General features: G+C 47.1%; 2 protein-coding genes across 4 annotated transcripts in view; one reads left to right on the top strand and one right to left on the bottom strand.

The window, feature by feature from the left end:
* Window positions 1-25,917, top strand: part of LOC142243699 (uncharacterized) — a 272,143-nt gene that overhangs the window by 113,508 nt on the left and 132,718 nt on the right. The window contains exons 2-3 of one of the 3 annotated variants that reach the window (XM_075315867.1): window positions 17,515-17,620; window positions 21,034-22,869. The exons of 1 other annotated variant lie outside the window; for it this stretch is intronic. In XM_075315867.1, the coding sequence (XP_075171982.1) occupies window positions 17,563-17,620; window positions 21,034-22,724 (1,749 nt within the window). In that variant the 5' untranslated portion in view covers window positions 17,515-17,562 and the 3' untranslated portion in view covers window positions 22,725-22,869. Of the gene's footprint in view, window positions 1-17,514; window positions 17,621-21,033; window positions 22,870-25,917 lie in introns of those variants that run through there. One more of the 3 variants, XM_075315869.1, reaches the window with a different exon arrangement.
* The window catches only part of LOC142243711 (uncharacterized), a 161,955-nt gene that overhangs the window by 50,938 nt on the left and 85,100 nt on the right, over window positions 1-25,917 (bottom strand). The window lies entirely within an intron of this gene.

Below are 25,917 nucleotides of genomic sequence, written 5' to 3'. Positions count from 1 at the left end.
GCTCTTACCTTTTATACTTTCTTTTAGGTGGTGTACAGTTCTCTGGATTTTTGTGGCTCACAAGCTCTACCCTTTGCAAGCATCTTTATAGAAACAGAATGAAAATGAGTCAGACCTCCCTCTAACATCATATCATCACAGGTCGTTCAGCAATTAGCTCACAGTGTATACTGTCCTCAGTACTCTCTACACAGCTCATTACTTTGTTCAGAAGATCATAAGAGCCTGAGATGATGTCATGGCCTTCTCACTCCCTCCCAAAATCATATGACATCATCACGTGGCATGATTCCCCCCCCCCCCCCCCCCCCCCCCCAAATTAACTTTTTCCTCCCACCTCGATGGGTAATACGTTCTCACATAGCTGTAAAAAAAAAAAAATCAGAAAGTGCTGGAGCAGAAAGTGTTAATCAGGTTACCACAGTCAGAGGTCGGAATGGTGTTCTACAGCAACCTATTCCTGGTAAAAAAGAAAAAAAAAATGACGATTTGTTCAGAATAATTTTCAACCTAAAATCTCTGAGCCACTACATAAGTAAAAAAATTAAAAATGGAAATTCTAATATTGGCATTGAAACTCCTTTTTTCCATTCTGCTACATGGCAGTGATAGATTAAGGGACTCATACAATGACATCCAGATCCACGAAGACCATAAAAAATACCTCAGACTAGCAGTAATAACCGATGGGAACCTTTTGTCGTCTGCAAGATCAGTATCTTCCATTTGACATCTCATTTCTCCAAGAGTTTTCACTAAAATTGTAGTGGAAATTACAGCGATATCTTAATAATCCCTTATTTAGATGACCTTCTAGTAGTGGGAAGGATAGAGAGGGACTGTTCAAGGGCAGTCAACCAGGTTTTCTTAGTTCTGACGGAGTTGGGATAAACGTGGCAAAATCAAAGACAGACCCTACTCAGGTCCTGTTTTTTCTAGGGATCTGTTTAGACTCCGTTCTCCAATATTGTTTCCTTCCAACCGAAAAATATTCAGGATAAAGCAGAAGGTTTTAACGTTTCAGAGGCAGCAGAGAACTTCTGTGAGAAAAGCAATGTCTCTATTAGACACTTTGACCGCTACAGTTCCTGCCATTCAGTGGGCGCAATTCCACACGAGACCTCTTCAGAGGCAAGTTCTATCAATACAGTCAGCAGAAGGTCAGCAGAAGTGGGTCATCTGGATCACACGTTCCAGCTATTGGCAAACATTCAGGGTTCGTTCGATTTGATGGTTGGACAAACAAAACCTTTTAAAGGGAGATCCTTTGGCTACTGAAAACCCTCTGGATATTACCATGGACGCCAGCCCAGTTGGTTGAGGAGCTCACCTACAGGGTCACTACTTTCAATGAGTTTGGAGGCCCGCTTTCAGAGACCGCTCCTCAAATCTAAAAGAACTAGAAGCAATAACAGAAGCGGTGCACGTGACCTTACAACACATTGCGGGGAAGAATATGGCTATTCGGCTGTGGCTTATCTAAACCATCAAAGGGGCACCAAATCAAGATCGCTGATGGTGGAGGGAGGAAAATAATTCAGAGTAGCAAAAAGGGTCTTTCTTTCGCTCACAGGTAGACACTTGAAAGGGTTAGAGAACATCATGGCCGACTACTTAAGTCGTCATGTGCGGAGTCCGGGTAAGTGGACTCTAAATTTCAGCCAGATCTGTGCAAGTTGGGAAAAGCCAGAAATAGATTTGTTTGCAATCAGGACAAATCACCAGGTGAACAGGTTCTTTTCTCTAGATGCAAGGGGATGCCCGGATGGGGTCAAAGTTCTCCTGCAGGAATGGAATGCTTTTCCTTCCCTCTTGCTGATCCCAGTAGTACTGATGAAGATTCGGGAGGAAGCTGCCTGGGTCATACTAATTGTCCCCTTCTGGCCAAGGAGCGCTTGGCTCACATGGCTGAGAACTTTATCAGTATCTGACCCCTGGATACTTCTGGATATACCCAATCTTCTGGCTCAGGGTCTGATCCTCCATCCTCGACTTTAGGGATTGCATCTAATAGCATGGAACTTGAAAAGAATCTTTTGACAGCCAGTTTCTTTTCTCCTTCTGAGTAGATAGAAAGTGACTTCCATTAAATATACCACGATATGGAACAAGTTACTGGAATTCTCGGGTGGCAAGTTATCTAATCAACATCAACAGGTCCCTCTGACAGAGGTGTTAAAACATTCCTTCAGAAAGGGCTAGAAAGGGGCCTCTCCACCAGCACACTGAAAGTGCAAGTGTTTGCCCTAAGTGAACTATTTGATAAAAGCATCATTGACCACCCATAGTTTCACAGGTTCATCGGGGCATCTTTTGCTTCTAGACCATTAGCCGACCCTAAGCTGGTCCCCTGGGATGTAAATTTTAATCTTGAATGGCCTTAGAAAAGGCCCCCTTTTGTGCCGAATTCTTCAGCCACCATTAAGACTCTCACACTTAAGGTGGTACTCTTAGTGGCTTTAATATCTGGCAAATGTGTAAGTGAGTTGCAGGCTGTCTCCATTAATCCTCCCTTTACTACTATTTTAGAGCAGGGTTCCCCAACTCCAGTCCTCAAGGCCCACCGAAGTGCATAATTTCAGGATTTCCTTAGCATTGCACTGCTGTTGGAACCAGCACCTGGGCAGGTAATTACATTAACACCTGTGCAATACTAAGGAAATCCCAAAAAACTGCACTGTTGGTGGGCCTTGAGGACTAGAGTTGGGGACCTCTGTTTTAGAGGATAGAATAATACTAGCCTGACCCAGCTTTCCTACCGAAAATAAATGATAAATTTCATAGGGGCCAAGAAATAATAATGCCATATTTTTGTGACAACTCTAAATCCCAGGGGAGCAGGTTTTCCATTCTCTTGATGTTAAGAGATGTCATTAAATAGCTCAAAATGACCGAGTCCTGGAAAAAGTCATCTGCCATTTTTATTCTGTGCTGTCTGCCAAATTGGGGGGACAGCAGCTACTAGGTCCACTATTGTTAGGTGGGTGAGAGGAGTCGTAAGTTTAGCCTACTCTGCCTCTGGTCAAGATCCCTCTAAAGTTATTAGGGCTCATTCCACTAGGGCTATGGCTACCTCCTTGGAAGAAAGGGCTAATGCTTCTGTAGAGCAAATCTGTAAAGCTGCGGTCTGGTCGTCATCCTCTACTCAAATACTACTGGTTGGATTTAGGGCTTTCAGACCTTTCCTTGGGAGGAAGGTGCTCTCCGCACCTAGAGGTTCTTGTATTTTATTCTCTCATGTACGGTGCTGCCATGGAGAAGGGAAAAGATAATTACTCACTGGTTATTGGATTTTCCAGAGCCAGGACAGCATTGTGCTAGTTACCTCTGTGGTTTGGTGATGGGGTCCCTTCTCCCCCCCCTAAAAAAAAAAAAAAAAAAAAAAGGAATATAGATATAGCACAAGGGTTTCACCTGTATGGTAGTGGATATATGTATTAATATGGCGGCTATCTCTTATGCTCTAGAAACACACTTTAGCTTTGGAGAGGTACCGCCCCTTCGTAGGTTTCCTGTTCTTGGGGGCGGACAAGCTCTCATGTCCGGTGCTATTATGGCTCAAGAAAATCTAATTACCGGTGAGTAATTATCATCTCTTCCAAATAATGTGTAGGGGACACAGCCTGAAAAATAAAGGAAACATATGTAATAATAAGCAATCAAAGCATCCCTTGTACGGTGTCTTTCGGACTACAAGGCGCACCGGACTAAAGACATATCACAAATTGTGAGGAGGAAACTAGCAAAAACAAAAAAGAGCTTTTAATGTTTAAATGGTGGTCCATACTGTAGTCTTGTGGTCCATTTTATAGGTCAAATGTAGGTTACCGGGCAGGGGGGTGCAGGGTCACAATAAGCCAGTGGTGGCATGAAAGGGGCGATGCTGAGAGAAGAGGGTGTCACAGCGGCACAGGACTGACACCATTAATCTCCCAGCGACAAACGCTATGAACTTCAGGAAAATGGCGCCGGAGGCAGCGCATGAACAGATTGAGATCTCCACTCTCTGAGATCTCAATCTGTGCTTGTGTTTCCGGCGCTATTTTCCTGAAGACAATTGGATTGGTTGCCAGATCAATGGTGACTGCCTCATGCTGCCAATACACCCCTCCTTCCATCCCAGGGCCTGCAGTATCGCCCCACTAATGTCATCAATTCCTGCAGCGTGGGCCCTGCCTACTGTGGTGAACCCCGCTCCACCGCCCCCTTACTGCCCTGGTAAGCTACATTCGGCCTATAAGATGCTCCCAAGATTTTCCCCCCAATTTGTCTTATAATATGAAAAATATGGTATACTAAATTGGAATAATAAAAAAAACTCAACACCGCTCACTACACAAACAAAAAGGTCCCACTGTAACATGCAAGACCTAGAGAGCCAAGTGGTGTCTGGAATGCAGTGAGCTGACAACATGGGCCTGGAGGTTGGTCACACTGCATATGGCCAGGAGGTGCAAGCTGTACCGATAGAGATGGAAGACACCCAGGAGTGAGTGTCTAGGCTATTGTACCTCCTGGCTATGTGCGGTGTGACCAGCCTCCGGTCCCATGTTGTCAGCTCACTGCATTCCAGATACTACTTGGCTCTCTAGGTCTTGCATGTTAGACATCTCTTGGTTTGATCGGTCCATATGTTTCCATTACAATTTCTAAGCATCATTCTATATGGCCACGTAGGATATCTGCACCTACTATGTCTTTTAGCATTCTTTCTTTAGATGTTTGTTAGTGCAATTTATACTTGTCTACTGAAAAAAAATCTTGGATAGATATGTTTGTATTTTCCTGTGTCCAAGGAGTGTTTTTATGACAGATTGATTTGTGTCCTTTAGGCTATATACCAGCAGGCAATTACTGACCCAAATTTATTTATATTCTTGTTCTATTGGTTTATTTTTCAATAAGAATATTGTAAAATATTAATTTATTATCCAAAAAGAGTCAGCAGGTTATTTATTCCACTTTGTTCTTATGTTTTCCTGTACCAGTTATGACCCCGCAGTGTAATGTTTATCCGTTTCTCACCTTACTCACTTGGCTACTAAAGAATATTTTGTATATGGACGTATGACCACCTTTTTCTCCGGTGTCTATTATACCTTTTGTAAAGTGCCAGGGAGGGGCAGTTGTGGGTGAGGGTTGCAGTCCTCACCCCACCCTAGCACAGTACAGACACGGGGGGCAGAGTGGTGTGAAGGTGTTACATGCTTGAAGCTGCTCGACTGGGTCTTCATCCGCCTTCTCTGGATCCCGTTGACCCTCACCGGCATCACAGGCCGCGCTATCAGAAACAAGTCCACCATTAGTTAAAGCCATAACAACTTTACTGCAAATTAGGCCTAAGCCACACGGCGAGAAAAACAGTGCGAGTGGAGTGCGATAAAACATCACATTCCCCTCGGACCAATTCTAGCCTGTGTGACAGTGCACATGAGCGATTGTTTTCTCAGCCCTAATTGGACTGAGAAAACAATCGCAGCATGCTGGGGGTGTAATGCGAGACTCTTTCTCTCGCACCCATTCAAGTGAATGGGGCGAGAGAAAAATCGCACTGCACTCGCGGTACACCGGTGTACTGCGCGTGCAGAGCGAGAATGGCAATAGCTGGCTACGCAGGAGAGAGGGAGAGAAATCCCTCCCTCCCCTCCTGAGTTCCGGCCCGCCCCCCCCCGCAGCTGAGGTCTGCTCGCACGAACGGACCTCAGTTGCAAGGACACACGCATGACACTCGGCTCTGCTGTACTGCCAGCACGAGCCGAGTGTCATGCAAGTGGATCGCAGTAGTCCCCGTGTGGCCCCGGCCTTAATTTAAGACACTATGGGGAGATAAGGTATGCACACCAGTGACTATGTAAGGGGAATACATGAAATGGCAGATACTGCTGTGTGAATACTGACTTGAAAAATCCAATAGCTATATGTAAGAGTGAATATGTGAAAAATGGAATCTGCATTACTGCCATGAACATATGAATCAAGAGAAATTTAGCTACTGAATTGATCAATGCAATAGAGCCCCAACACTACGCCAAAGTATTTCTCTACGTTGGGGTCCCTAGCTTGTGTGTGTCCTCTCATGCAGTTAAAAAACTTACCTCCCCAACCACACCTATTGCCAATCCATATCATACGCATAAATAGCCTGGGTCTCAGCTTCCCATACACGGTAAGTTTTTTAACTGCATGAGAGGACACACACAAGCTAGGGACCCCAACGTAGAGAAATACTTTGGCGTAGTGTTGGGGTCTATTGCATTGATCAATTCAGTAGCTAAATTTCTCTTGATTCATATATTCATGGCAGTAATGCAGATTCCATTTTTCACATTTTCACTCTTGCATATAGCTATTGGATTTTTCAAGTCAGTATTCACACAGCAGTTTCTGCTATTTCATAGTATCATAGTATCATAGTTTTAAGGTTGAAGGGAGACTCTAAGTCCATCTAGTTCAACCCGTAGCCTAACATGTTGATCCAGAGGAAGGCAAAAAACCCCAATGTGGCAAACAAGTTCCAATGGGGAAAAAATTTCCTTCCTGACTCCACATCCGGCAATCAGACTAGTTCCCTGGATCAATACCCTGTCATAAAATCTAATATACATAACTGGTTATATTAAATTTTTCAAGAAAGGCATCCAGGCTCTGCTTAAATGTTAGTAGTGAATCACTCATTACATCATGCGGCAGAGAATTCCATAGTCTCACTGCTCGTACAGTAAAGAATCCTCGTCTGTGATTATGATTAAACCTTCTTTACTCAAGACGTAGCGGATGCCCCTGTGTTCCAGTCGCAGGCCTAGGTGTAAAAAGATCTTTGGAAAGGTCTCTGTACTGTCCCCTCATATATTTATACATTGTGATTAGATCCCCCCTAAGCCTTCGTTTTTCCTGTCTTGGTATTGCAGCCCACCCATTCCTCTAATAATCTTGGTCGCTCTTCTTTGCACCCTCTCCAGTTCAGCTATGTCCTTCTTATATATCGGTGACCAGAATTGTACACAGTATTCTACGTGCGGTCGCACTAGTGACTTGTACAGAGGTAGAACTATATTTTTTTCATGAACACTTATACCTCTTTTAATACATCCCATTATTTTATTAGCCCTGGCAGCAGCTGCCTGACACTGTCCACTAAAGTGAAGTTTACCATCCACCCATACACCCAAGTCTTTTTCTGTGTCTGTTTTACCCAGTGTTCTACAATTAAGTACATAATCATAAATGTTATTTCCTCTACCCAAGTGCATGACCTTACATTTATCTACATTAAACTTCAATTGCCACTTCTCAGCCCAATCCTCCTGTCACAAACCACCGGGGGGGTCACTCAGAAATCCCCCGCGCTGGCTACCAGTACGTCACAATCGGGGGGTAACAAGTGGGGGTCACCCCTACTTTATACCTCCCGACCGACAGACAGAGCACTTGACGCGCTCTCTAGCGCCCCTCTTATAGTCAGGCCAATTATGGAATTGCCCGACAATAAGCAAGGAGGCCGCTATACTACTTATGCCGATTATTGAAGGGTCCCCGGTGAGAGTAAGGTATATATTCCCCCGACCTCCGCGGGCGGAATATATAATATCTTCCCGGATCTCACTGGCCTCCCCACAATAATCCTTGGCACAACTCGCTGCCACCAACCGATTTACGGTAACTATTAGCCGAACACACAGACGCGGGATTCGAGATCGAGATAACAGAACAGCCCAAGATTAATTATATAATTTAATCAGCTTAAAGCACACTAGAACTACAATATATACAATAGGGAATCTACAGAATATACAGTTATGTCAGAGTACAGTTACAGATAAAGCATGGGTTACAAACAGGTATACAATTACATCAGTTACCTTGTGTGTCTGGCCACAGGGGGGCGCTGTAGACCAGGTTTCCAGGAACCCCCTCACAGGTCTTTCCCAACCAGGCCCCCGAGCAGAAGAACGCTGGAAAATGGCCGAAGTAGGGTTATCAACCTGGGCAGATCCAGGTCCCCTCCTACCTTCGTGACCTCACAGGGAGCACTGCCACTCCCCCTGCATGGATCAGAATTATCCAGCAAAGGGGATATTGGCCATAACTTTGCCTGGGAGCGTCGTAGGCGGACGCCAATGCTCTCATTGTGACAGTTATGAATTTAGCTACAGAACGAGGGGACTCATGACCTGTCTGCCAGTTCCCCATTGGCTGATATCACGCCTGGGGCATTTCCCAATGTCCTGCTCCCATAAAAAGGGGGTGCCGGCATCGTCCACATGCGGAGACACCATTTTTATGGTTGCCATATTTATCGGAAATATGGCTTGCGAGATATGAACCATTTTTTACTGGAGTCGTTCTGTCTGCTAGTTCCATAGCCTTGCTAATTAGATAGCAGCTCCTACTACAGGGTGACGGCAGGGAGTCATCCTGTGTCCATTGTCCCAAAGCCACCTAATTTCCATATCACAGGACATGGCCATGGAGTTTGTTGCTAAACCAGTTGTGTGAAGGAAAGGGGGGTTGACACCAGGAGAGGGCTTCCTGACATACTTGAATATCATGATTTATCGTCATCTCTCCGGATTTACCTCACACCTCCCCCCTTTTGAGGGCGCTAGGGGGCAGCACACTCCGGTGTTCCCCCGTGCGCCCGTCCGCGACCTCTCCTTGTCGGGACAGCCCGTCTGCGTTACCGTGGTCACGGCCCCTTTTGTGGCGAATGGTGAAGTTGTATTGCTGGAGCGCAAGGCTCCATCGCAACAATCGCCCATTCGTCCCAGAGACGGTGTGCAACCAGCTGAGGGGATTGTGGTCCGTCTCCACGATGAAGTGGCGCCCGTATAGATAGGGTTGCAGACGCTGCAGGGCCCACACTATGGCCAGGCACTCCTTCTCCATCGTGGAATAGGCAACTTCCCTTGGTAACAGCTTCCTGCTCAGGTACAAGACTGGGTGCTCTTGGCTCGCAGAGTCCACCTGGCTGAGCACCGCACCGAGGCCGAAGTCACTGGCGTCGGTCTGTACTACAAACGGCCGCGTGAAGTCGGCTGCCTGTAGCACGGGCGGGCTGGACAGGGCGTCCGTTAGGGCCCGGAAGGCTGTCTCGCAGTCCACTGTCCAATCGACTGCAGAGGGCAGCTTCTTCTTGGTGAGGTCCGTCAAGGGCTTTGCTAGGCTACTATAGCATGGAACAAACCTCCTATAGTACCCAGCGGTCCCCAAGAAGGACATCACCTGCTTCTTGGTCCTGGGGGTGGGCCAGGATGCGATGGCCTCCACTTTCTCAGGCTCGGGCTTCAGTGTTCTCCCACCTACCCGGTGACCGAGGTACTGGACCTCGCTCATGGCCAGCTGACACTTGCCCGGCTTGATGGTCAAACCTGCCCGGTGGACCCGCCTGAGCACCTGTGCTAGATGCTCTAGGTGATCTTCCCAGGTGGGACTGAAGACGGCAATGTCATCCAGGTACGCGGCCGCGTACCCTTCAAGTCCCTTGAGCAGGGTGTTGACCATCCGCTGGAAAGTGGCAGGGGCATTCCTCATCCCGAATGGCATCACCGTGGACTCGTACAGTCCAAATGGGGTAATAAAGGCAGAGCGTTCCCTGGCCTTGTGAGTCAGGGGGATCTGCCAATATCCCCGGCTCAGATCCATGATGGTCAGGTACTGAGCCCCGGCCAACTGATCGAGCAGGTCATCGATGCGTGGCATTGGGTACGCATCGGCGACCGTGACAGCATTGAGCCCCCTGTAGTCCACGCAGAACCGAGTGGTTCGGTCCTTCTTAGGGACGAGGACTACAGGCGAGGCCCAAGCGCTGTTGGATGCCTGGATCACCCCCAGCTCCAGCATCTCGTCAATCTCCTGGCGCATGTGTTGCTGCACCTCCAGGGAGACCCGATATGCTGAACGCCGGATCGGGGGATGATCCCCAGTGTCCACGTGATGGACAGCCAAGTCAGTCCTTCCGGGCTGGTTGGTAAACAACCCCCGGAAGGGGTGTAGGGTGGCCCACAGCTGGGACCGTTGGTCCTCCAAGAGCTGGTGGCCAACCTCCACATCCTCAATGGATCCGCCTGCCCTAACCTGGGCTAGCATATCCAAGAGGGTTTCCGCTTCTCCCTCCTCGGGCAGGTTGCACACGGGGAGCGCACATGCCTCCCGCTCATGATGTGCCTTCATCATGTTCACATGGAAGGGCTTCCGCCTTCCACGGGCAGGGTCCAGGGTGACCAGGTACGTCACAGGGTTGAGCTGCTGGTACACGAGGTATGGGCCTTCCCAGGCTGCCTGAAGCTTGTCCTGTGGTACGGGGACCAGTACCCACACCTCTTGACCCACTTGGTAGGTCCTCTCACAAGCGTTCTGGTCGTACCAACGCTTCTGATCGGCCTGGGCTTGAGCCATATTGTCGTGTACCAGTTGCGTCAAGGCCTGCATTTTGTCCCGGAAGCGCATGACATACTCGATAACCGACACTCCAGGGGTGGCCAAATCCCCTTCCCAAGCCTCTTTCACCAGAGCCAGGGGGCCCCGCACACGTCGCCCGTACAGGAGCTCAAACGGTGAGAATCCTGTTGAGGCCTGTGGAACCTCCCGGTAAGCAAATAACAGGTGTGGGAGATACCGCTCCCAGTCACGCCCATGGGAGTCGACCAACATCTTAAGCATCTGCTTCAAGGTGCCATTGAACCGCTCGCACAGGCCATTAGTCTGTGGATGGTACGGGCTGGCCACCAGATGTCGCACCTGGACTTGCTTACAGAGGGTCTCCATCAGCTGGGACATGAATTGGGTCCCCCGGTCAGTGAGCATTTCCTGGGGAAAACCCACTCGGGAGAAAATCTCCAGCAATGCGGTGGCCACCTTGTCAGCCCGAATGGACGACCAGGCCACTGCTTCTGGGTACCGGGTGGCATAGTCCACTACCGTCAGTATGAAGCGTTTCCCGGAGCTGCTGGGGATGGCCAGCGGGCCGACCAGATCCACAGCCACCCTCCTGAAAGGCTCATCGATGATTGGCAGAGATACCAGTGGGGCTTTGGGGCGTGGCCCCGCCTTCCCCACTCTCTGACAGGTTTCACACGAACGGCAGTAGGCAGCCACATCGGCCCCCATTTTTGGCCAGTAGAAATGCTGGTTTAACCTGGCCTTGGTCTTAGCGATCCCTAGGTGTCCGGCCATCGGAATCTCATGTGCGATCCGCAACAACTCCGTCCGGAACGGATAGGGTACCACCAACTGTCGGTCCCTGGGCCACGCCTCCGGTGAACCCTGCTGGACCGTGGCCCGGTACAGCCGTCCTTGGTCCCAGACCACTCGCTCCGGGTCCGAGTCCGAGGGAGGCTGTGCCGCCTGCTCCTTTAGAGCTTTCAGGCTGTCGTCAGCTTCTAACGCTGCCTGAAACTCCTGACTAGATGTGGCCAGAATCGACGAGACTGTCACATCTTCAGTCAGTACCCCGGGACCTGTGTCCTGGCCTCCACCTGACTCGGCTGCCACTTGGTCAGAAGGGGAAGAGCTATCGGACCTCCGGGAGGCCCCTTGGCTTCCAGCACTCCCACTGCGGGTGACAGCGGCCACAGCCGCTGCGACCGTGGGTCGTGCCTGCTCCTCCTCCGTTCCTGACCAAGTCGCCGGTTCAGGCAGACCTACCTGGCTTCCTGACACCCCGGTTGTGGGGGAACCATGCACCGAGATCTTACCTGGGAGCACTTCCGCTCCTGGACTGGCCCCAATCTCACCTGCCTGTTCCCCTCCTGCAGCAACCGAACCCCGCTGTGAAATCTCTGGGGACCCCACATTTGCTGTGGTAGCCCCCACCCCACACACTGGTCCTCCCCCTGCAGCACCCTGCTCTCTGCTTATCCCTGCAGAGGGCAGCAGATCCCAGCTCACAGGCTGGTTACTTGTAGAGGCATTGTCACACCTTTCTCTGACCCCCTCCCCTGTCACAGCTGCAGCTGCGTGTGTGTCTATGGTGTCTGTGCAAGCAGAAATATCAGAGTTCACTCCCTCCTCCCTTACATCATTCATAGATAACACATTAACATTGTCCGGAGGCACGTCAGCACTGGCTGAAGGTTCAGCCTTTGGGGCGGGGCCAAACTGGGAGGTTATTTGCCCCAAATCTGTCCCAAGTAGCACGTTTGCAGGGATCCGATCAGTTACCCCCACCTCCCTCACCCCTCGCCCTGCGCCCCAGTCCACATAAATGTCAGCAACAGGCAGCGCCGGGTCAATGCCTCCAATCCCGGAGACAGCGAGGGTTTTTCCAGGGATCAAGTCTTGGGGGGACACCATCTCAGGCCGCACCAGAGTCACCTCCGAGGCGCTGTCTCGCAGTCCTATGGTCACAGACTGGCCGACGGTGACAGGTTGGAAGCTGTCCAGGGACCTACCACCACCCCCACCCACACAATACACCTTGGGCGGCCCTTGGGACGGGGACGGAGCCGGGGCCTTGGGACGCTGAGGGCACATGGCCTTGAAGTGTCCAGGTAGGTTGCACTGGTGGCACCGTCTTGGCTCTGCCACGGGCCTGGAGAGGGGAGTTGAGGGGGACACCCCCTGCAGTCTAGGGGCAGGTGGGGCAGTCGCAGAGTTCATCTTACCCCCTCTCCAGGTGCTGCTGGTGGCTGCTCTCCTGGCTTCAGGAGCCCGATTGTTGGTGTAGTCATCTGCCAGGGCAGCTGTAGCCGTGGATCCCTTTGGCTTCTGGTCTCGGATGAACTGGCGGAGATCCTCAGGGCAGTTCCACAAGAGTTGCTCCGTGATGAACAAGTCCAGGATCTCCGGTCCGGTGGAAAGCTGCAGGCCTTGGGTCCAGTGGTCGGCAGCTCGGGCAAGTGCCCGCCGGTGGTCAGCCCAGGAGTCCTTTGGTCCCTTCTGTAGGCTCCGGAACTTCTTGCGGTAGGACTCCGGGGTGAGGTTGTACTGTTGGATCAGGGCCCGCTTGATGGTGTCGTAGCCCTGATCTGCCTCAGCAGGCAAGTCCCCAAGGATATCCAGGGCCTTACCCCTTAAACGGGGGGTCAGGTATTTGGCCCACTGGTCCTTGTTCAGATGGTGCTGCAAGCAAGTCCGCTCAAAAGCAGTCAAGAAAGAGTCCAAGTCTCCATCCTTCTCCAGCACTGGGAAGTCCTCAACACGGACCTTTGGAAGTTTGGTGTCTTGAAGGTCACGTGTGGCTGATGAGGGCCGGAGCTGAGCTAGCTGCAGCTGGTAGTCACGCTCTGCCTGGCGCTCTTCACGCGCTGCCTGCCGCTCTGCCCTGCGCTCTGCCATGAGTATCTCGTAGGTATCCCGGTCTCCAGCCTGGAGAAGGGCCATAGCCATTTGAAGAAGGCTATCCGAGCCTCCCAGGCTCGGTGGAATGGCACGTGGTGATCTGCGGCCCGCTGCGGAGCCTGGTGCTTCACTGTCCATTGCAGAGCGGAGGGCTGGCATCTGGCTCGTTGAGGAACCTTGGGCGAGCTCCTCCTCATCTTGTCCAGCAGTGCCCGGTTGTGCAATGTCCTCGGCAGAACGGTTTTCTGGCGTCGAGCTCCTGGAGGGCTCGTGGACAACCTCCTCATCGTCTCTGGCCTGAGCATCGGCCATTCCTTTGGCTTTGCTCCTGGTGCTATCAGCCATTGTTGCAGACTTTGGTCACTGACACAGAACTGACACCTGATGCCTCCACACACCTTACAGTATCTGCACTCTGACACTCTAGTGTTGAGCTAGTCTGAAGACCCCAGCAGCCACAGCTGCTGCAGGCAGTCTTTAGTGTCTGGGAGTATGGGTCTCACACTCACACACACTATTATCTCGATCCCACCGCTTGCCACCAATATGTCACAAACCACCGGGGGGGTCACTCAGAAATCCCCCGCGCTGGCTACCAGTACGTCACAATCGGGGGGTAACAAGTGGGGGTCACCCCTACTTTATACCTCCCGACCGACAGACAGAGCACTTGACGCGCTCTCTAGCGCCCCTCTTATAGTCAGGCCAATTATGGAATTGCCCGACAATAAGCAAGGAGGCCGCTATACTACTTATGCCGATTATTGAAGGGTCCCCGGTGAGAGTAAGGTATATATTCCCCCGACCTCCGCGGGCGGAATATATAATATCTTCCCGGATCTCACTGGCCTCCCCACAATAATCCTTGGCACAACTCGCTGCCACCAACCGATTTACGGTAACTATTAGCCGAACACACAGACGCGGGATTCGAGATCGAGATAACAGAACAGCCCAAGATTAATTATATAATTTAATCAGCTTAAAGCACACTAGAACTACAATATATACAATAGGGAATCTACAGAATATACAGTTATGTCAGAGTACAGTTACAGATAAAGCATGGGTTACAAACAGGTATACAATTACATCAGTTACCTTGTGTGTCTGGCCACAGGGGGGCGCTGTAGACCAGGTTTCCAGGAACCCCCTCACAGGTCTTTCCCAACCAGGCCCCCGAGCAGAAGAACGCTGGAAAATGGCCGAAGTAGGGTTATCAACCTGGGCAGATCCAGGTCCCCTCCTACCTTCGTGACCTCACAGGGAGCACTGCCACTCCCCCTGCATGGATCAGAATTATCCAGCAAAGGGGATATTGGCCATAACTTTGCCTGGGAGCGTCGTAGGCGGACGCCAATGCTCTCATTGTGACAGTTATGAATTTAGCTACAGAACGAGGGGACTCATGACCTGTCTGCCAGTTCCCCATTGGCTGATATCACGCCTGGGGCATTTCCCAATGTCCTGCTCCCATAAAAAGGGGGTGCCGGCATCGTCCACATGCGGAGACACCATTTTTATGGTTGCCATATTTATCGGAAATATGGCTTGCGAGATATGAACCATTTTTTACTGGAGTCGTTCTGTCTGCTAGTTCCATAGCCTTGCTAATTAGATAGCAGCTCCTACTACAGGGTGACGGCAGGGAGTCATCCTGTGTCCATTGTCCCAAAGCCACCTAATTTCCATATCACAGGACATGGCCATGGAGTTTGTTGCTAAACCAGTTGTGTGAAGGAAAGGGGGGTTGACACCAGGAGAGGGCTTCCTGACATACTTGAATATCATGATTTATCGTCATCTCTCCGGATTTACCTCACACCTCCAATTTACATAAATCTCCCTGTAATATAAAATTATCCTCCTCTGTATTGATTACCCTGCAGAGTTTAGTATCATCTGCAAATATTGAAATTCTACTCCGCATGCCCCCAACAAGGTCATTTATAAATATGTTGAAAAGAAGCGGGCCCAATACTGACCCCTGTGGTACCCCACTATGAACTGAGACCCAGTCCGAGTACGTACCATTAATAACCACCCTTTGTTTCCTATCACTGAGCCAGTTTTTAACCCAGTTACACATATTTCATGTATTCCCCTTACATAGTCACTGGTGTGCATACCTTATCTCCCCATAGTGATGTTTTTTTAGGTTTTTGCACCCAGTTCGGACTTAGAATGGTGTTCCAAACGTTATTCCTATTTGTTAATTTAAGACACAGCTTCCACTTCTTTTAGGCTATGTGCGCACGCTGCGGATTTACCGTGGATCTGCTGCAGAAAATGTGTGTAACATTTCTGCAGTTATTCCCCAGCAAAACCTATGGGTTTAAAAAAATGCTGTGCGCACACTGCATTTTTTTATATCTGCTAATTTACCCGTAGATTTTCTGCTGCAGAATTAATGTGCATGTCACTTCTTTTCTACAGATCCCTGCGGTTTTGCCATTTAATTTTAGGTAAAAATCCGCAGGGAACAACCTGCGGTAAATCTGCAACAAAAACGAACCAAACCGCGGCAAAACTGCATGCGGATTTCGTTGCGGTTTTGGTGCGTTTTTTTTACTGCAGGTGCTACTAAGGTCTTTCACAGGCATTTCTTTCTTTACAGAACCCGGCTCTTTATCTACGGCCACCAAGTAGGGGAGGGTTGGGTGATTTATTCTTTAGCATGATTGCTGGTCTGACGGCTCGGCTCTTTAGCAACGAGATGACTCCTTCTGACTGTGCCCCCGCTGTGCTAGTGACCCTGCAGGCCATCTGTCTGTACAACTTACAGCTGCCGGCCTTAGAAAGGGAGGCTCGCCTCTTTTCCTCTGTTTTACTGGAATTACGCTTGGCACCTGACTGGGCTTTCACCTCCCTTTGGTCTCCTTGACTATTTCTCTTCTGTCTTCTCTTTCTATATCGGGCTCCTCCACAGCACGCGACTTCACTCTGCTACATCTGACCCTGTAGGTCTTTTCTCTTCTTGTGACTACTTCCTAACTCCTTGTACCAGGAAGCTCCTTTTCCTATATCTCCTCCTGTGCTGGGGACCATCCTCTCCCTCTTAACCCATGCCAGCCTGTCACTTCCTCACATTCCCTTACACTGTATGACTGGGGACCCAGTGACACCTAGTGGCAGACAGCCAAATTACACAGGAAAAATGCATACATAAAAATACATTACTCTAAAACATTTGTATAAGACCATAACATCTTCAGGGGCGGCAGGGCACTGGGCACTCTTACACCTTCCAGATGCTGTAAGATCGAGGGTCCTCCGCTATGAATAAATTGGCAATTGGACATCTCCAAAACATTTATCAAAGGAACGTGTCCATACACTAACACTGTCACCTGATTGGATTACGCTGAGACCCCTCCCCCACCTGGTAACACACAGATGTCAATATATTCATCCATTATCCGTTACAATAACAGAGGAACGAGATAACGCTGAGATATAAGGAGAGAAGCTCCAGAACCATATAATAGAGAAGATGAGGATTTACTAAAGCTGCCATATCAGAAGAGCGGATGGCTGCTGTTTACTGATCCTCTCTGCTCATCTACAACTTTTCCCTGTGACTTTTCCCTTTTGGTCTGTGACTTTTTCCCTTTTGGGCTGTGACTTTTTCCCTTTTGGTCTGACTTTTCCCTTCTGGTCCGTGACGTTTCCCTTCTGGGCCGTGACGTTTCCCTTCTGGGCCGTGACGTTTCCCTTCTGGGCCGTGACGTTTCCCTTCTGGGCCGTGACGTTTCCCTTCTGGGCCGTGACGTTTCCCTTCTGGGCCGTGACGTTTCCCTTCTGGGCCGTGACGTTTCCCTTCTGGGCCGTGACGTTTCCCTTCTGGGCCGTGACGTTTCCCTTCTGGGCCGTGACGTTTCCCTTCTGGGCCGTGACGTTTCCCTTCTGGGCCGTGACTTTTCCCTTCTGGGCCGTGACTTTTCCATTATTTCTTTTACAGCTCAGAAATCCGGGTAGTGTGTGTGTGTGTGTGTGTGTGTGTGTATTATTTTTATATATATATATATATATATATATATATATATATATATATATATATATATATATATATATATATATATATATATATATATATATATATATATATATATATATATATATATATATATATATATATATATATAATTAATATGGGTTGGAAGGGGAGGATGTGACAGTTATTTTTGTCGATGACCGTTCCTTTTGTCGGTGACTTTTCCATTATTTCTTTCACAGCTCTGAAATCCGGGTAAAGATCTGAGGACTCTTAATTCTGCAGATATAATGGAGGAGGAAAGTGATGTTCGTGGTGGTGATCGGTGCACAGAGGAGGATCCTGCAGGTAACCGCCCCGGTGAGGAGTCACCACTATATAAAGCAGAGGAGAGTCACGTTCTCCTCGTTCTCTGGACCGGACAGTTCTGGGCCGGAGGTTTCATGTTTTGTGTTTTCTCGGTTTCTTCAGCCGTAGATTCCCCCATTCAAGTAAATACAGATTTAAAGCAAATATCAAGGACTTTGTTAAAAAAATAAATAAATAAATAAATAATATTCTGCCTAAGCACAAACACGCAGGTAGTTGCTACCTGCTTTGATGGCACAGACTGGTCATAGAACGCTCCTGCCGGTGATTCAGCGGCTTCCACTGATGTCACGTCACCAGAGCGGCGCCTTCTTTTCCTCTCTGCTCTTTGGACTGGGTGTGACTGACGACTTCATGCTGATTGACAGACGACTTTTCACTGCCAAACTGGGGGAGACAGCTGTCAATCAACATGACGCCGGCAGTCCCTCACTGTCAACAGAGCAGAGGAGAAAAGAAGTCAACACTCTGTTGACGTGACATCAGCAGAAGCCACTAAATCGCAGGAAGTAGCCATCTGTGACCGCTCTGTGCCAGCAAGATCGACACTGAGCACATTAGGCAGATAGGTAGCAACTACGTTAGTGCTTATGCACAATTTTTGTTTCTTTTATTTAACAAAGTTCTTGATATACGTTTTAAGTTTTTGGAATCCCTTATCAGTCACTGACAGCCACAATTAGTGTGATGGCCGTTGCCTGCATTCATCAGCTTCCTGTGACAGTTTTGGGTTGCTGATAGTTTGCCATGTGTTGCTGCCATGATGGTTGTCATATGAAGCCAAGCCGAAGACTGGAGGTCCTAGGAAGACGTCACAATCCGCGATCCACCCTTGCTTGTTAACCCCTTAAATGGTGCTGTCAAAATGTGACAGGGCCATTTAAATGGCGGTCATGGTAAATCTTTACTCACCAGCCGCCATCACAAGTCACGCGACGTGATGGCGTGGAGCCGATGGTTGTCATGGTAGCACAGGGTCATGTGATGACTCCTATACTCACATTACTCACTTCCTGTTTCACCCGGCCGAGTAGTGCCAGTAACACTAGGTGAGTATTTCTGGTGATCACAGCTTTGTAGCTTTGATCATCAGAAATGAATGAGCAATCGGACTGCTGATCCTTATAGTCCCCTAGTAAAAACTAGTAAAATAAAAGTAAAAAAAAAAAAAGTTTTAAAAAAATGAAACGCCTGATCTGTCAAAATGTAAAATCAAACAATCTGATCGGTAAATGGCGTAGTGGCAGAAAAATTCCAAACGCCAAAATTAAGTTTTTTGGTCGCCGCAAAATACAATAACAGGCGCTCAAAATGTAACAGCTGCACAAAAATGGTACCATTAAAAACGTCAGCCTGAGACGCAAAAATTAAGCCATCACTAAGCCATAGATCCCGAAAAGTGAGAACGCTACGGGTTGTGGAAAAAAATCTTTTGCGCCACTTTTTTTTGGACAAACATCTGATTTTTTTTTTTTAACCCTTTAGATAACACCAAACATGTATAGGTTTGCTTTTAACGAACTTGTACCGACCTGAGGCATCACACCGACACATTTTTTACAATCGAGTACATAGTTATATATTTTATTTTTTCTGCCCAATTGCATGACCTTACATTTATACACATTAAATTTCAATTGCTATTTCTCAACCCAAGCCTCCAGCGTACACAAATCCCTCTGCAATATTAAATTATCCTCCTCTGTATTAATTACTTTGCATAGTTTAGGATCATCTGCAAATATTGAACTTCTACTCTCAATTGCCTCTACAAGGTCATTAATAAATATGTTAAAAAGAAGTGGGCCAATACTGATTCCTGTAGTACCCCACTGTTAACTGTGACCCAGTCAGAGTGTGTTTCATTAATAAAAAAACCTTAGTTTCCTATCACTATTCCAGTTCTTAACCAGTTACAGATATTTCTCCTATTCCCATTAATCTCATTTTATGTATCAACCTTTTGTGTGGTACAGTATCAAACACCTTTGAAATATCTCTGTAGTAAGCTCGGTTCTGCTCCCATATCTCTGTAGTAAGCTCGGTTCTGCTCCCATATCTCTGTAGTAAGCTCGGTTCTGCTCCCATATCTCTGTAGTAAGCTCGGTTCTGCTCCCATATCTCTGTAGTAAGCTCGGTTCTGCTCCCATATCTCTGTAGTAAGCTCGGTTCTGCTCCCATATCTCTGTAGTAAGCTCGGTTCTGCTCCCATATCTCTGTAGTAAGCTCGGTTCTGCTCCCATATCTCTGTAGTAAGCTCGGTTCTGCTCCCATATCTCTGTAGTAAGCTCGGTTCTGCTCCCATATCTCTGTAGTAAGCCTGGTTTTGCTCCTTTATCTCTGTAGTAAGCTCTGTTCTGCTCCCACACCTCTGTAGAAAGCTCGGTTCTTCTCCCATATCTCTGTAGTAAGTGTGGTTTTGCTCCTTTATCTCTGTAGTAAGCTCTGTTCTGCTCCCACACCTCTGTAGAAAGCTCAGTTCTGCTCCCATATCTCTGTAGTAAGCTCGGTTCTGCTCCCATATCTATGTAGTCATCTTTGTCCTGTTCTCTTGTCTCTATAGTCAGTTAGTTCAGCCTCTATCTATGTAGCCAGTTTGCTTCTGTTGCAGTATCTATATATGCAGCAAGCTCGGTCCTGTTCCCGTATCTATGTACCAGACTGTTTTTAAGCCTCTTACCTCTGCTGCTTCAAAGCTGCAAACAGAGATAAACAAGCGAAAAGGTGGGTCACCGCAACTCGAGGGCTACTGCATTGTGCTTGACCCCAGGCTGAAATGTCCCAGCCAACCCCTGAGTATAGAGAAGAAACCTTATTCAGCTTTATCGGTCCTGACTATATGAAGTTTCACTCCATGTTTGAGGTGACTATATAAAGAAAGATGTCCACCTCACTATGCACTGGAATACATTCTGGGAGTTGTAGTGCTTCCTTCCTCTCCCTTGACTAAGCTGAACTGGTTTGTACCAGCTTACAGGAAGTGTCACCACTGAGCGGGGAGGCTCCTCCCATCGTTTCTATGGCAGTTTGTGGTGAGGAGGCTGAATACCTAACGTTCATATCCACACATCAGCCAGTAGATGGCAGCAGAGTACACAGCACAATGCACGTGTCAGTCCTCAGTGTCTGTACATACAATGCATTATACATCTCCTAACTCACAGCGGCCATAGTAATTCTGGAGCAGATCAACTGCCACATGACAACTGGTTCACTCAGCAGTGGTAGAACGTGTACCGGAATATCCCACTGGGCAATGATGTGGAACATTAGTAGAATTGATTGCTTATGTCATCTTTGCCCCTAGTATTCAGTTAATAATATAGTTTTGCTACTTACTTATTATTTAAGGTTATATTATTCTAAAATAATATCAGTGTTTTTCTTGGCAGATGACTGTACCAGGAGCTCCGAAGAACATCTGATATTTTTTATATTTAAAGCAGATGATTGTAGTATCACACAAGATACATGTACACAGCATGTCGACATCTCAGCTATACCCACGATCGTTCACAGCATAGATCGATCATCCGATAATTTTAATGAAGTATTATCTGCAAATATATCACAGAATGTTAAACAAAATAAAAGTCACAAAAGAAATGAAGAAGATAACAGAGATCCTACAAGAAAGAACCCATATTCATGTTCAGAATGTGGGAAATGTTTTACTAAGAAATCACATCTTGGTCGTCATGAGAGAATTCACACAGGAGAGAAGCCATATTCATGTCCAAAATGTGGGAGATGCTTTACTCAAAAATCACATTTTATTACGCATGAGAGAATTCATACAAAAGAGAAGCCATTTTTATGTTCAATTTGTGGGAAATGTTTTATTCAGAAATCATATCTTAGTAGTCATGAGAAAATTCACACAAGAGAGAAGCCATATTCATGTTTAGAATGTGGGAAATGTTTTACTACGAAATTACATCTTGGTCATCATGAGAGAATTCACACAGGAGAGAAGCCATATTCATGTCCAAAATGTGGGAGATGCTTTACTCAAAAATCACATCTTGTTACACATGAGAGAATTCATACAAAAGAGAAGCCATTTTTATGTTCAATTTGTGGGAAATGTTTTAGTCAGAAATCATATCTTAGTAGTCATGAGAAAATTCACACATTAGAGAAGCCATATTCATGTTCAGAATGTGGGAAATGTTTTACTCATCAATCAAATTTTGTTAAACATGAGAAAATTCACACAGGAGAGAAGCTATATTCATGTTTAGAATGTGGGAAATGTTTTACTCAAAAATCAACTCTTATTACACACGAGAGAATTCATACAAGAGAGAAGCCATTTTCATGTCCAATATGTGGGAAATCTTTTACTCATAAATCAAATGTTATTACACATGAAAGAAGTCACACAGGAGAGAAGCCATATTCATGTTTAGAATGTGGGATTTGTTTTTCAAATAAACCAAGTCTTATTAATCATAAAACACTTCACACAGGAGAGAAGCCATATTCATGTTTAGAATGTGGGAAATGTTTTACTCATCAATCAAATTTTGTTAAACATGAGAAAATTCACACAGGAGAGAAGCTATATTCATGTTTAGAATGTGGGAAATGTTTTACTAAAAAATCAACTCTTATTACACACGAGAGAATTCATACAAGAGAGGAGCCATTTTCATGTCCAATATGTGGGAAATGTTTTACTCAGAAATCATATCTTGTTAGACATGAGAAAATTCACTTAGGAGAGAAGCCATATTTATGTCCAAAATGTGGGAAATGTTTTACTCACAAAACAAATCTTATTGCACATGAGAGAATTCATACAGGAGAGAAGCCATATTCATGTTTAGAATGTGGGAAATGTTTTACTCAACAATCAACTCTTATTACACATGAGAGAATTCATATAAGAGAGAAGCCATTTTCATGTGCAAATTGTGGGAAATGTTTTACTCAGAAATCATATCTTGTTAGACATGAGAAAATTCACTTAGGAGAGAAGCCACATTCATGTCCAAAATGTGGGAAATGGTTTACTCAGAGATCATATCTTGTTAGACATGAGAGAATTCACACACAAGAGAAGGTATCTTCATGTTGAGAATTGAATGTTTTATTTTGAAATCTGCTTTTTACCCGCACATGAAAATTTACACAAAAAAGCCTTTTTATAGTTAGTGTATCAAAAGTACATGATGTTTTAGGACCTTAGGTTTCTATGGTCCTTTTACCTTCCTGGAGTTATACTGTGGCTCTTAAGGGATAGTGCCTCTTTATATTCTTTAAAAAATTAAAAAATGTTACATAACCTGTTGTTTTAACCAATGTTGAAGTGTATTTATATGGGGGGTTTTTTAAATATTTTTTTTAATACAGCCACTGGAGGCTGCTATTTTACCTGGCAGTTATGGAAGAGTCGCTGCACAACACTCAGGGGTACTTTGCACGTTGCGATGTCGCTACTGCAATATCGTCTGCGGCAAATCGAAAGTGACACACATCCGGCACCGGTAACGACGTCACAACGTGTAAAGCCTAGATGCGCCGATAAACGATCGCAAAAGCGTCATAAATCGGTGATCTGTGTAGCGTCAGACATTTTCATAATGTCGCACCAATAGGAGATACAATGTTGTTCCTCGTTCCTGCGGCAGCACACATCGCTGTGTGTGAAGCTGCAGGAGCGAGGAACATCTCCTTACCTGCCTCCACCGGCTATGCGGAAGGATGGAGGTGGGCGGGATGTTTACGTCCCGCTCATCTCCGCCCCTCCGCTTCTATTAGCCGCTTGCCGTGTGATGTCGCTGTGATGCCGCACGACCCGCCCCCTTAGGAAGAAGGCGGGTCGCCGGCCAGACCGACGTTGCAGGGCAGGTAAGTGCATGTGAAGCTGCCGTAGCGATAATGTTCGCTACGGCAGCTATCACAAGATATCACGTGTGCGACGGGGGCGGGTACTATCGCGCTCGCCATTGCTATCATCGGCTAGCGAGGTTGTAGCGTGCAAAGTACCCCTTAGTCTACAAATAAGGCAGCCTGTAGGCATAGGAAACATTGGTCAGATGCTGTTCCCATCTCCTACACTAGTGCCACATCCGCTGTGAACTTGGCACACTTTGGTGGGCTTCTCAAGTCACAGTTGTAGGTGTGACCTGATTGCACAGCATTGTCCACTGGGCTCCACTTATTCTCCATTACCAAGATCTGGGGCATGGCATGGACTGAGGAGCAGCAGTGAAAATCTCGAAGAGAGGAGCAGCATGGACCGGAGGAGTAGTGTAGACTGAGGAGCAACTAGGACAGAACTGATGACAGCAGGGTTCATGGCGGTGACTTCATCCTTTAGTAAATTGAATGTAGCAGCCTTGTTCTGCCCATTCATGTTTAAGGCCCCTTTCACACGTCAGTGATTCTGGTACGTTTGTGTTTTTTGTTTTTTTTTAAACGTACCAGAATCACTGACATACGCAGACCCATTATAATGAATGGGTCTGCTCACACATCAGTGATTTTTCACTGCACGTGTCTCCGTGCGGCGTACCCGCGTGTCCGTGATTGCTGCACGGAGACATGTCCATTTTTTTCTGGCATCACTGATGTCCCACGGACCACCCAGTGGTGTGGTCCGTGATACACGTGCCAGAAAAAGCGTGCTTCTAAAATAAAAAGCATTTTAACTCACCCGGCTCCAGCGACGCTCTGTGCAGCCTGTTCTGCCAGCTGCTTCTGAGCCGGCTCATTACTGTTGCGCATATTCATGATGCACGACACAGCCGACCCGGAAGCAGCTGCTGCGGGAATCAGCGCCGGCCGGATGCTGCACCGCGGGAGCGATCAGCACCAAGGACAGCGGGAACGGGCACAGGTGAGTTGATTTCTAAGTGCAATCACGGGCCACTGAGAACGGAGCCCGGATTGCACTTAGACAACCCACGTGTGCCGTGAATCACGGCACACGGAGGGACATAGGCGTGTTTTACACGTCAGTGAAGAACGTCTGTGTTTTTCACTGACGTGTGAAACGGGCCTAAAAGCCATAGATAATTGCTAATAGTCCTTGTAGTGATGTTAAATGTTGTTAGTGCACCATCTAATGGAGATGATCTGCAGTGTTTATTATTTTCCTTGAAAGATTTTTCTAATGCATTATGGGAGATACTTAGGCATCTTGGGTAGTAACCAACATTTTAGGACTGTATTCCCCTCAGGAAGATATGTGTTTGTGTCCTTCACTGCCCTTACTTAAAACTCCATTATTCTTGTCAAAGGATATCTGGTAAGAGAACTACCTTTGTTTGTGACCTCATAATTTTTAGATCTGTTATTGAGTTGTATAGCAGCCATTACATAGGGAGATTGTGTCTGTTAGGACTTCATGTCTTACATGTGCAATCTCCATTTTGTAGAGCACTTCCTCTATTATGTAAATGCCATAGTTGGGTATATTATGTGCTCAGTACTTATCTGTGCTATTTGTCTTACATTGTTTTACCGCATTATTACCTGTTCACTAGAGATGAGCGAACCTACCTCGGATCGGTTTGCTGAATCGAGCCAAGCTTAGGGTGCGTTCACGAACTGTTATCGAACCAAGCCTGATCTGAAATTCGAACCTTTATCGGATCGCATTGGATTTAATGGGAGGCCAAACATAAGTCACAGAAAACACCTTTAGGGGGTCAGAAGGCTTCCAAAACAGCAAAAATATGTTTTACCGTGCTGCACCACTGTTTTGGCCTAGCCATTAGCTTCCAAGGCTATAGACAGAAAAAATAGAGAGGTGGATGAGAGATAGGTGTACGACTGGTGTGCCTATACCCCTGCCAGTACAGACAAGACACAACTTGGAGACCTATGTTGTAGTCTAGACATTCAAAATCCTACCAGGGACAAAGCAGTACAATAACATCAATTGCCACCCTTCCAATAGGGAATTGCCTCCTCCTCAAAGGGCTTTCAAACAGCAGGGCGTTAAAAATCAAGATATGTATTAGTAGGTCTGTGGCAGGCCTGAATGCTGGTAGTAACCTCACCATAACATTAGGAGACCCATTTTCTAGTGTCTTCTTTTGAAAACAACAGTCCAGTACCATCAATTGCTTCCTCCCCATAGGGAATTTCCCCCTCCACAAAGGGCTTTCAATCAGCAGGGAGTTACGGTCCATGAACAAATATAGGCTGTGCGCCATTTTTTTTAAATTTTGGGTTAAAATCAAGATATGCATTAGTGGGCCTGTGGCAAGTCAAAAATGCTGGCAGTAACCTCTACCCAACAATCGAAGATACATCTTTTT

The sequence above is a fragment of the Anomaloglossus baeobatrachus genome, chromosome 6, assembly GCF_048569485.1.
Source record: "Anomaloglossus baeobatrachus isolate aAnoBae1 chromosome 6, aAnoBae1.hap1, whole genome shotgun sequence".
Lineage (NCBI taxonomy): Eukaryota > Metazoa > Chordata > Amphibia > Anura > Aromobatidae > Anomaloglossus > Anomaloglossus baeobatrachus.
The sequence above is the reverse complement of the archived record's forward strand: the minus strand, read 5'-3'. Positions and strand labels throughout refer to the sequence as shown.